General features: G+C 45.3%; 2 protein-coding genes across 4 annotated transcripts; both read right to left on the bottom strand.

Annotated features, from left to right (window-relative positions):
- Positions 1-714: 714 nt before the first annotated feature.
- Positions 715-5,937, bottom strand: nkapd1 (NKAP domain containing 1). Of its 3 annotated transcripts, XM_064301886.1 has the most exons (6): positions 5,799-5,937; positions 4,964-5,040; positions 4,722-4,822; positions 4,343-4,471; positions 3,945-3,998; positions 715-3,833 (listed from the first exon to the last, which is right to left on the bottom strand). In XM_064301886.1, the coding sequence occupies exons 2-6, from the start codon at positions 5,030-5,032 to the stop codon at positions 3,362-3,364; spliced, it is 825 nt and encodes a 274-aa protein (XP_064157956.1). In that variant the 5' UTR covers positions 5,033-5,040; positions 5,799-5,937; the 3' UTR covers positions 715-3,361. The 3 variants fall into 3 exon arrangements, with proteins under 3 accessions (XP_064157956.1, XP_064157957.1, XP_064157958.1); XM_064301887.1 differs by lacking the exon at positions 4,343-4,471; XM_064301888.1 differs by lacking the exons at positions 4,964-5,040; positions 5,799-5,937 and having other exon boundaries at positions 4,343-4,530.
- A 536-nt stretch (positions 5,938-6,473) lies between these two features.
- cryaba (crystallin, alpha B, a) lies at positions 6,474-9,908 on the bottom strand. Its single transcript, XM_064303019.1, has 3 exons — positions 9,625-9,908; positions 7,790-7,912; positions 6,474-7,300 (listed from the first exon to the last, which is right to left on the bottom strand). Exons 1-3 carry the CDS (start codon positions 9,805-9,807, stop codon positions 7,124-7,126), a joined length of 483 nt encoding a protein of 160 aa, XP_064159089.1. The 5' UTR covers positions 9,808-9,908; the 3' UTR covers positions 6,474-7,123.
- Between the last annotated feature and the right edge of the window lie 1,943 nt (positions 9,909-11,851).

Raw genomic sequence — 11,851 nt, 5'->3', positions numbered from 1 at the left:
CAATGACAGACTCTGACCACAGTGACTGGCAAAGAACTAAGAACTACCTTGAATTTCAGACTCGGCGAGCACGGCTTTGCCATCAAAAAAGACATCAGCTTACAAGGCTTCCCACAGAAGGAAGGCTATGCAAACACTGCCATCTCTACTAAGTTGAGACATGTTATAACAAAATGTGAAACAGACATAAAAATATCTTGCTAAAAATAAATCAGAGATGCCCTAAATTGAAAAACCTACCAGACTTCCAGGAAGTCCCCATCCTCTTAGGAGAGGAAATGCTGTGAATTGGAAGCACAATACATATCTGTCTGCCACCATCTTAGGGACAGTGAGTCACACGGATCACTGGACCATAAAAACATGACTGAACCATATTTATTTTTATTTGCTTTATGTATCCATATATGATTCCATTTTTCTTTTTTGTGCATGTAATTATTACATCAAAGTTCTTGTCTGAAATAAAACCTTGGGGTATGTAGATTATATGCTGAAATATTCATGCTTTAGTCATAAAATGCACAATTGGTTTGCCCCACTATTTGTGTAGTTACTGTTAATTTGTTTCTAGTCTTTAGTATTGCGCAGTTTTAAATGTATGTTTTCTAAACAGTAAGCTGTATGTGAACGTGTGTGTGTGAGAGAGAGAGAGAGAGAGAGAGAGAATATTCATAAACACAGAGCAGCTGTGTGACTGTCAGACAGAAAGGATCCATGTGCAAGATGCTGACCTGAATCTGCGTCAGGACAGCAAATTTATTGTTCAATAAAACCACGATTGTTAATAATTTATAAAAGTTAAAAAATAGATATCTAACAAAAGACATTTGTCCACCTGTGATCACACACTGTGAGTGAATGGCTGTTTCTGAGTCCAGAGTAACTGGCGTCCAGCTCTTCAGAGCGTTCACGCTGAGAGTCAGTCAAACGCAGGCTGCTGCTACGGTCGGCGCTACAGCCTGTCCCCCAACCGCAGCTGTGCGCGCCGTCCTGACGCAGCCCGACAAGCACCAGAATCCATCTACTGCTCATCCTTGAGCATCCTTACATCTGACCTCTTCTGGTGATGTCTGCGGACCTCCCGCGCCGTGTTTGCGTACGGGAAGGAGGAAGCTCTCTGAGCGCGTCCGTGTCCTTCGCTCGCTACGTGGCGTCGGGGCAGGGAAGCCCTGGTGTGCGGCCCTCGTTCCTATTCTGGAGGTGCCATTTGAGGAAGTTGACCCATCTGATGCCGTTTTTGTTGTTGTTTTTTTTCCTGTTTGCTTTCCCCATAAATGACGTGTAAACAAGGTTGTGCAACCCACCAATCGAGGAGTGTCAATACCCTTTCCGACTATAGAGCATAGAGCTTTAAAAATAAGCAAACCCACATCCGCTCAACTTGCATTGCATTCTAACCGTACCTGCTGGTTTCAGTTGCAGAAATGGCAGAAATGTGGCAGTCTGGGTCGCCTGAAGGGGCGGGGACTCAAAGATTCAACGCCTTCAACCCCTTTGCACTGCAGAGCTGAAATAGGGCTGGGGGGGGGGTTATTATAGGCATCTGCTTGCCAATCGTCTCTCTCTCACGAAACTGATCTAAAAACCGAATTCTGCTACGCTGGTACAGGCTAAAATAAGTTTAACAACTTTCAGTTGATTCAACAACAAAAACACAAGGAAACATTTCATTATAAAACAATAACACCGTGACCATTTGGCGTGGTGTTCGTGCGAAGGACTGAGACAGCAGGGCCTCTGGCAGTTACCCTGTTCACCGTACAACGCTCTGAGACAGGGAGATGAAAGGACGGTATAAAAAACTAAATCCAAATTCCAAAATAATCTGTGCTTTCTGTGAGCCGACTGCCTCAATCAGAGTCAAGTTTATATAAATGCTGGGAACGATGCTGGCCGTTCCAATATACAAAACAATCACCTAGCTTGAGGTATGATGATGTTTTAGTGACGCACTGGTGAAATTTTGATAACCTGCCACCCAGTATGATTGCGCTTGCCCCGAACCTGAAGACATACCCGTGATCAACGGAGGAACACATAACACTACTCACAGCAGCAAGCAGCCCAGGCAGAGGGAGGAATATGGCTTTTCTCCCCATCGGCCTAGGACTGCTCACAGAGCTCAGGGAACCATGCTGACCTGCAGAGGAAAGGACTCGGAGTGACCTCATCTGCAGCTAGCGGTGCTGGCAGGCGGTAAAACAGAGACTCAGTGGTTCCATTCAGGGGTCAGACAGCTTTCGGTCTGCCTCTACAGGGGAGAAGGGGGAATATGTGGGTCCTGGGGCTCATTCCAATCAATAATGTTATCTGTCCTTCTCTCCTTCCCAAGAAATCGGACATAAATCGATCTGAAAGGGCATTCTAACCCGCTAAATGCTCCTTGAAGGAGCTGAGGGTGAGGAGCTAGGAGGCTCCCAAAGGATGCTTGACTAAGGAAACAGTGCATCCTTTGCAGAAGTATTTGTTTTTATGAACTCTTAACGCATAAATGATCGACCTGTGCGTTTACCTCTCCCCATTTGGCATGTCTAATTGACATGGCTTCAAACTGACGCTTGACTGACAAAAGATGCTCTGACAAAGACGTTCCCCTTTGCCTAATACATGTTTCCTCGATTCCTCTGTCCTTACGTCCTTTCTTTGCTTCCTTTCCTTGCATCCTCAGATGGGTGGAGCTAGGAGCGAAGAGCAAGGAGGTAAAATTACATGATTGGAATGAGCCCCTGGGCACCTCTAACAGGGGAAACCTTCCTTCTGACACACAGCAGTGACACTGAAGACAGCAGTGAGCATGAAGAGTCCACTGGCACAGAATCACCAACAAGCACTGAGCCCCAGTATACCTGCAGGCACTGAGCTCCAGTATTCCTGCAGGCACTGAGCCCCAGTATTCCTGCAGGCAATGAGCTCCAGTATTCCTGCAGGCACTGAGCTCCAGTATTCCTGCAGGCACTGAGCTCCAGTATTCCTGCAGGCACTGAGCTCCAGTATTTCTGCAGGCAATGAGCTCCAGTATTCCTGCAGACACTGAGCCCCAGTATTCAAGCAGGCACTGAGCCCCACTATTCCTGCAGACACTGAGCCCCAGTATTCCTGCAGACACTGAGCTCCAGTATTCCTGCAGACACTGAGCCCCAGTATTCCTGCAGACACTGAGCCCCAGTATTCCTGCAGGCACTGAGCTCCAGCATTCCTGCAGGCACTGAGCCCCAGTATTCCTGCAGACACTGAGCCCCAGTATTCCTGCAGGCCCCGAGCCCCAGCGTTATTGCGGGCTTCTGGCCAGCTTTGCGGCTTGCTGTGCTTCTGTGCGACCGCTCGAGCGTTCAGACGGTGTTGGGCGAGGGCGCGGCTCTCAGTCCTCCGAGCTCTCCTCAGAGTTCTCCTCGTTCGCGGCTTTCCAGTCTTTCCTCTTCTTCTTGTGCGGCTCGTCCGGGGCGCGGCCCTCGCCGTCCGACCCCGCCTTCCTGCGGCGTTTCCCGGGCCTCCGCGCCCGCCTGCCCCCGCCCCCCTCTGAGGCGCTGTCCCCCGAGCAGCTCTCCTCCCTCCTCTCCCTCTCCCTCTCCTTCTTCTTCCTCTGGTGTTTGCTCTTGCCGCCTTTCCTCCGTCGTCTGCGCCTCTCGCCGTCGCTCCTCTCGCTGCTGCTGCTCCTCCTGCTCTCTTCCTCTTCCTCCTCCTCTTCCTCCTGCACCTTCCTCTTCTTCTTCTCCTTTTTCTTCTTCTTCTTGCGGGAGGACTTCTTGGAGTGCTTGTGTCTCTCGCCCCCCAGGCTGGCCCTCCTCCTCTTCCTGAGCTGCAGGTTCTCGCCGTCGCTGCCCTCCTTCTCGCTAGCAGAGAAATTGAAAAAGAACTGGGCTGACCACGGGACAGAAACAAACTGCAGCAGGCAAGCGCGACCTGCCATAAAACGGTGTGAGATTTCCGTGATGAGGTCTTACCCGCCCGACTCAAACTCCTCTGGGTAGAGCTCCTTAAACCCGCTGTGCCCCCACCTGCAACAAACACAAACACGTTCATGTCCAGTCCACACACAGCAGGATGCAAACATATTCAGTCCACACTGTACAAAAAACAAAGTCTGTATTGAGACCTCCCATCCTGGAGGTGGCGGTGCGGTGCCGTGGTTAAGGAGCCCGCTAGTAAGCCAAGCATCGCAGGTTTGATTTGCAGGCGGGCTATACTGCTTCTGCACGTAACCCTCATTCCTTTAGCAAACATCCGGCCGTACAAATAAATAATACATTACAAACAGTATACAAGTTATCCTGGATGCCAGCACCAAATAAATACTGTTGTGGCTATTCCAGTCTCTTGGTTTGTAACAGCTGACAAACACCTGTTGGGGTCGCTGGCCTTAATCTCGTAAATTTTCCGGGTCAGGAAGCGGGCCTCCCGGTCGTCTTCCCTGTCCCTGTCCCCCGAGGCGGAGGTCTCCTCCAGGAAGCGGTCGCAGTGCATGTGACCCCTGTGACACGGCATGTCTTTCTGTGAGCGTTTGCGGGTCCCTCTCTCTCACCAGGGATGCTTGTAGTACAATCGCAACACAGCCACTCAGAAAACCAGGAAGAGTTGTGCTAGGAATGCTCTCTCTCTATCTCTCTCTCTCACTCTCTCTTTCTCATGTGCAATCTGCCCACAAATATGCATGCATGCAGACATAGGCACGTACAGTGGCATAAAACAGTAAATGTGTGTACTTTAAAGATGAGTCGAACCTGTACATGTGTGCAGGCTTTCGTCCGTGGAGCATAACCTGGTCATCCGAAGAATGCTTCTCCATGTCCCTCTGCTTCCACATCTCAGACTCTTCTAGAATCTGTGCATACAAATCACACAGGCTCAATTTATGTCACTTAAAACAATTATCAGCTGCATTTGCGTTACCAATTAGTCGAAGAAAAAATTAGCCAGGAATTTCACTTAATCAGCAAAATACAGACACTTTCTGGACACTCACCTTATTATGAGCACCCGTGTGGCGAAGTAGATTTCTGAATAACACTTTACCCATAGGTATCTGGGACATGATGTCACCTAGAAGTACAAAAGGCAAAGCACTTATTACAGCTGAGCATGGAAAAGGAATTACGGCCTGGGCAGTATAAATCAAACCATAAGGCCATCTCTCAGAATGACCTACTTTCTATTTACCTTCAAAACAAAACGGAGAAAGGCACGTTGGTTAATACAAAAATGTACACTTCTGAATCCGTAGTATTACATAAATAATTTGAACGATGTCGATTCCTATCATTTCTTACAATATAGAACCTGATATTTGCGGCTAACGTTATATAGGTCAGACCTCTTTCAACTGAAGGTTAAGCAATGCTACAGAGTTGAGATAACTTTCAAGATAACTACACTGTATTCCCGGAATTACTCAGCCAAGAACCATTTTCATTTTAGTGCAATATGTGGCGCTAACGTTAGCTCAACAACTAGCCAGTTTGCTGAGTTTTCCTTTGAATTGCCTAGATCGCTTACTTGAGTTAACCACACTAGCTAACACACTCATCTCCCGACAAGAAAAACACGTTCAAAATTTACAACCAAGAAGCTTGCTAACTGTATAAATCAAATCACTTTTCAACACAGCCAATGCTAGCTGCCTAGCTAGATACCCTACAGTTCATGTGCATTTACAAAGGTAATTAGCCAGTTAGCATTAGCTGGCTGAAAATGGACTCAGTCCACAGTGAAGGTATCTGTTATTTAGACATACTCGCGGTCTCACTGTATCAAGACTATGGTGAATCTACAGTTACTTCTATACATGAATAAATTCTTACCGTTCGGTTTTTAGAAAGGTTTTCATAAAGTGTTTGTCAACAAACCCTAGGTACAAACGCTGAGAATGGCTGACTTCCTCCGAATTCGAACATGTTTCCCTTGTAGCCAACGTCACAACGCTCTGATGCTGAACCGCCCACCAAGATTTTGATAGGCTAACTTGGTATATTCTTATTGGACACATTTGTGTCAATAATATCGTAACGCAATGTCAAACTGTAAATCAAATCTGAGCAGAATGATAGGCTAACTTGGTATATTCTTATTGGACACATTTGTGTCAATAATATCGTAACGCAATGTCAGACTGTAAATTAAATCAGAGCAGAATCTAAGAAACTGGAATAACGTTACGTCTTTGTCAAAACACGATGAAATGTGGCGGTTTAAGAAAACCAATGTAAATCTGAAATTAGATCAGAGCCTAAATTTATTTAATGGATCTATGAGACATATAACAATTTTGCGCTATATAAATAATACATTATGCCATTTTAATCATAATTCAACTATATATTTTTTTTGTTTACATGATATTTAGATGTTGATTGTATGTTTTTGAAATTTTTTTTGTCCATTAGCAAGAGATGCTTCTAAAGCAAAATGCCCCCACAATAAAAGAAAAACCAAAACTGAGATATACAATTGAAACAGAAATCACAGAGACATTGAGGTCATTTGTTTGTTACATCAGGTTTATTACTGCCATTGTTATTATACAGCTCATGTTATTGCAATGTATAAGGCTATGGATTGTCAGCAACAAATATAACAGAAAGCATAATATTGAAACAGGGTGGCTTTTTTCAGTCATTACCGCAAGCCCTTGCCCATACATTTCATTCTGTAATACTAGTCAGATAAATAAAAATAAAATAATAATATTTTGCAGTTTTTTGATTCAACACTTTTTGAAAATGAAAATGACATCCAATGTGTTATTTTTCTGTTTCTCTCATCTTTCTTAGAAATAAATTACTCCTTCAAAATAATATTTTATTTACTTTGTGTAAGAAAACCTCACTATATAGTTTGGTTGCAGTGCACGTCTCCAATTCACCAGCAGATTTGTGATGCATTTTGCTCTCTGAGGAGAAGCTAGTCATAGAACTGCAACAAACCAGTGTGTTTCTCTGTCATTCATGCTTTAACCCCATACCAGTCAGGGCAGAAGCTTGGAGGATTGCACTTGATTTCCCAGAGTCAGGGGTGGGGCTTGCATTCTCCAATGGAGAGTCAGGGGTGGGGCTTGTAATGCTCAATGAGGAGGAGCTCAGCAGAGTGAAAGACAGGGGCACGGCAGGAGGGCAGACAGCTGGTGGTTCTACTTCCTCTCATGGGTGATGGGGATGGAGCGTTCCATGACCTCCACTTTTTTGCGAGGGGCAGACACTGTCAACACGCCGGTTGAGGACAAAGAGGAAGTTATGGAGCCTGGATCCAGCCCTACGGGCGGCTTGTACTTCCTGACAAACTCCCGAGCAATAAACCCATGTTCGTCCTGTTTGGGGTGATCAACAATGACATAAAATGCTCAGTTTTTCTACACTCTAAAATAGCACATTTCAAATAATGATTCCACTTGTGTAGCTCTTCTACATTGGTTGGGCTTCAATGAGCCCCAAGGGCATCGGGGGTGGTGTAAAAAGAGCTTTGCACACAGCACGTAAGCAGCCTGACTTTCCCTGAGGCTAAATTAAAGATTTGAAGCATGTGTTTGAGAAGCCACCAAAAATGAAAACTATAAAAGGTCTTCATTTTCAGGCTGTACCATACTGTAGAGAGAGTGAGAGAGGGAGAGAGGGAGAGAGGGAGAGAGAGAGGGAGGGAGGGAGGGAGGGAGGGAGGGAGAGAGAGAGAGAAAGATGCATATTTTTTAATTATTTTAGTCAATTCTATGTCTCAGGGTATGATATAGGAGATATAGGAGAGATGTGCTGGAAGAGGGTAGCAAAATCTACACCTTATTGGTTAAGGTTTTTTTTGTTACCTGCCGGTCTTCGTGTTTGCCGCGAATCTCAATAAACTCGCCATTGACCTTGACTTTCAGCTCCTCCGGGGAAAAGTGCTTCACATCCAGGTTGATGACGAATCGGTCCTTGTCAAGCTTCATCTACGGACACACACAATCTCAGTCATAACAGCATATGCAGGGCTTTTCCGATACACCGTGATAGCAATCAGAGGACACACAGTTACTGTCTAGCAGTTTCCTCCTCTTATCTCTCATCGCTCAGATACAACAGCACCCTTCACTTTGAACCCTTAAATGACCTTTTGACAAGATAACAACACCAGCAACGGCCTGAGAATTCACTTTCCTGGAAATAATGATGACAACAAAGGCTTCCATGAAACATGATTCAGCTGCACATTGTTTCTGGGTAGTTCTGACCCTTGTCCTGGCTCAGAAGTGACCTTGAGTTCAGCAACCTGGCACAATTTTTCAGTTTGTACTTACTGACGTTTTCTCAGTAATCTTTCTCAGATAACTATTACTGATTTATCCTTTCAATAACACGCACAAGAACGTGAGATGACTTTAGACTCTCTGAAGGAGTGCAAACGGAGCTAGCAGAAATGCTGAAAGCGCCTTTGTCAGGCCAGTTGTTCCCCAGGTCGGGTCTGGCAGTGGGAGATGTGGCCCAGGATTCCAGACTGGGGTTACATTGAGACAGAATCCCACGAGGAGGGTGGGATGGGTGGCACATATTTTGGTCAGCTAGTTCTGTCCACTCCAGAATATAGTCTGCCTTGTATAACTTTGTACGGCTCACAATAGCCTGGTCAACGAATGCTGATTGTGGTTCAGCACATCACTGCTGTCTGGAAACAATGCAAACTCCCACCTCCATGCAGCAAATAAATAATAATATTAAATTCAATTCAACTGAGTATCTTTTAATGCACATGCATATTTGTGCATATGTGAAACTGCATTGTTTATACATAAATATTGCACATATTTTTGGTGAGCTGAATGCATACTAGAGAGGAAAATGAGAATGAGAAAATAAAATCCTTCTAATCATTCTATACAAATGAGATATCACCTCATTGTTTTCACCCATCATAGTCAGGAGGGTATTCTAAAACATGGTGTATTATGAACTACATCAACTGTAAACAATGAACAATGATTGCATGATAGTGCTAAGGCATGAAACATTTGCTTTGCGTCAGTCAGCCTTCATTCAAAAACAGTGATATCTAAACCATGCCATTAGCACAGTGTCATGGTGCACAAAGGGGTGGCGCATATGGCAAGTGCTGAAACAAGCTGCCTCTTGGAAAGATCTAGAACACTTTGGAGCTTCACAGTCACAAATAGCCACAAGCAAAAGACTCTCAATGGCATGTATTCATAGACAATGAATTTTTGCAGCCCTCTAGAGTCTGTTACCATATATGGCACCCAGCTCATCATTACCCTCACACATCTGCCGCTCCTGGGTGTGATGGATGTTTAAGTTTTGATATCAGAAAGAAAGGAGCGTGTGCAGCATGGTCCCAATGGATTGACAAGTGGATTCCAAACAGATATAATTCATTAACATTACATTCAGTAACATTATTACTGAACCTTCATTTAGCCCGGTAAGTTCATAAAGCATCACTACTTTTTTTAAAGAAGACCAAATCAGAATAATGTGAGCACTTGACCAGAAGACATAAAGCTTTAATGAGATGTTGTTTTATTTGGTTTGTGCGTTCATGCATTGGTGCTTGTGCCCCTGGAGAGAGAGAGAGAGAGAGAGAGAGAGAGATGGAGAGAAGTAGAGAGAGAGAGAGAGAGAGAGAGTGGCGCAGGCCTCTGCTACTCACCTCTGAAAGCCCACTGTCCATCCAGCTTCCCAGGCTGAGCAGGGGTATGCGGGGGAAGTAGACAGAGTCTGAGACGTCGTCTTCCGGCACCACCTCCCCGAAGTACTGATTGAAGATGCGGGCGGGGCAGAAGGAGGGGAGGAGCGGGCGGCGGAACCAGGGGTGCTGAATGGGGATTTCCATCCTGACTGGGGCTCGAGGCTTCGGGGCTACGCTGTTACCCAGTTGCGAGCGAGTGACCACACGATAAACAGAGAGAGAGAGAGAGCGCTGGGCTGCTTTCCTCCCTCTGCTCCCTCATATATACCCACCTCTGCCAGTCGGTGCCAGCCTCACGCCCTCCCTCTGAACTTTCTAGAACAGTGATGTCAAGTGTTTTGTCTCGCCCTCGCACCCTCTCTCCATTGCTCTCTTTCTCTCTGACACTTTGTGTGTTTATTTAATCTGGTGGTGTGATTCCATTCAAACAAAGGCCGCAGGATTATTTTGGGGGGGGATTTGGAGGGTCCCCCTGTGGTCAGACGAAACATTTTTTTGCTTGTTGGTACTGTCTGTGTTTTCGGATGGGAATGGTCAGTGCCAAGCCGCCACCCCAGCACCTCAGATGTGCCCGTTTTCCAGACACCTCCTGTGCCAGGGGATTGTTATCACCCCCCCCCCCCTTCCCCACCCAACCCTCCCCCACCTGGTCTTCATCCCCAGGGACCATGCTAGAGTGCAGCAGCGGGTGTGGCTTTCATTCGCTGGAGCAAACTAGAGCTGGGGTCATACAGGGCTAATTCTCATGAAAATATACTATCTGAAATGGCATACTATCTGTCCATGGGACTGAAATGATGGACTCTAGTATGGCAGGAATGTATATGTACAGTGGAATGCTATATCTGGTTCCAGGCAAACAGCACCAGTTAGAAAGGTGAGATGTGCTGGCATATTACAGCACTGGCAAACATAATAGTATGCCGCCTGAGTGTCATAGAGTGTATCTGTTATGCCCGTGTGATAAGGCAAAAAACAGAAATAAAAGCCAAAAAATGAATGTGTGCAAACTGTTGGCCATAGATCCCAATACATCTGTTTGACAGCTGTTTGCCAAAAAGAATGTAAGGTAAGGCCACTGGCATGGTTTGCACATGTCTGCAGAGAACAAAGGCCAAATGGCACATAGCATGTACCACCTAATCATTCAGCAACACTAATGACTTAACAGTGCGAACATAGCATATGTGCGATTAGTACAGTATGTAGCATGTAGTAGATGAGTATATGAAATGAGACACAGCTTAGGCCCTTTTAAGTCTTCATCATCAGAGTGTACTGTACACCAAGTATGCAATAAATGTGGTAACAATATCTTGGAGTAACCTTGAACTCTGAGGTCCAGTACTCTTGAGCAGCAGACCAGTAGTATTTTTGACTCTTGAAACTGTAGGAGTGGGTAAAAGAACACAAACTGCTAGAGTCACTGCTTTTGTTTGCATGGTGTTCTGTGCTTATTCTAACAGCTCTTAGGTGGGCTAGTCTGTGCCTGTAAACTACGAAAATTAAGACCATCCATTTCTGTTGAAAATAAAGATAGAATAATGACCTGTAAAGAAGAACTGGTTTTGAGTAAGAGGCTTCAGCATGTTCTGTCTCTCACTGTCACACCGTAGCTCCTCCTTCCTGTTCTGTGCCATGGGCAACATCAGCACTCTGCTCGCATTCCATCTTCAAAAAATCTTATTCTGCCCTCTAGTGGCTGTGAGTTGCATTTAGTGGTGCTGTACTTCTATTTTGAAGTGGGTGGGGGAGGCCTAAAAATAAGCTTAATGTCATTTTTACACAATGCTTTGGCAACACTGAATATCTCCTGTCATGCTAATAAAGCCTGCTTGATTCCTCTGAATCCTTGACTATATTCAGGGTTTGTTCGCAATCTGTCTGCAGCATGTTACCCCAGATGGTACTCATAGTCTCCCCTAAGGTAGATTACTGGTGCAAAATCAATTCCAGCCAATCATTTATTTAATTGGTCGTGTTGCCTCATGATAGTGTAACAGCATACAGTACTTGCAGATGTGTAAGGACTGGAATGTAACTTAGCCAAATGTGCTTTGGCATGTTTAAGCAAAAGTTGCCGTGGGCATATTTAAAAAAAATGCAATGTGAGATTGTAGATGTGGCATTATCAAAGAGACACACAGAATACCAGAACCTGAAACCACAGCATGCCATTGAGCTGTGA

Source organism: Anguilla rostrata, chromosome 12 (genome assembly GCF_018555375.3).
Source record: "Anguilla rostrata isolate EN2019 chromosome 12, ASM1855537v3, whole genome shotgun sequence".
NCBI lineage: Eukaryota > Metazoa > Chordata > Actinopteri > Anguilliformes > Anguillidae > Anguilla > Anguilla rostrata.
This window is presented reverse-complemented; position numbering and strand designations above follow the sequence as displayed.

Bases quoted from the DNA above. Each gene is read 5' to 3' on its own strand.
- cryaba (XM_064303019.1), bottom strand. From the start codon at position 9,807: ATGGAAATCCCCATTCAGCACCCCTGGTTCCGCCGCCCGCTCCTCCCC. The intron at 7,913-9,624 runs GTGAGTAGCAGA...GTGTGTCCGTAG, and splicing joins TGGACAGTGGGCTTTCAGAG to ATGAAGCTTGACAAGGACCG. The intron at 7,301-7,789 runs GTAACAAAAAAA...CACCCCAAACAG, and splicing joins GCAAACACGAAGACCGGCAG to GACGAACATGGGTTTATTGC.
- nkapd1 (XM_064301886.1), bottom strand. From the start codon at position 5,032: ATGTCCCAGATACCTATGGGTAAAGTGTTATTCAGAAATCTACTTCGC. The intron at 4,823-4,963 runs GTGAGTGTCCAG...TTGTATGCACAG, and splicing joins ACACGGGTGCTCATAATAAG to ATTCTAGAAGAGTCTGAGAT. The intron at 3,834-3,944 runs GTAAGACCTCAT...TTTCTCTGCTAG, and splicing joins GAGGAGTTTGAGTCGGGCGG to CGAGAAGGAGGGCAGCGACG.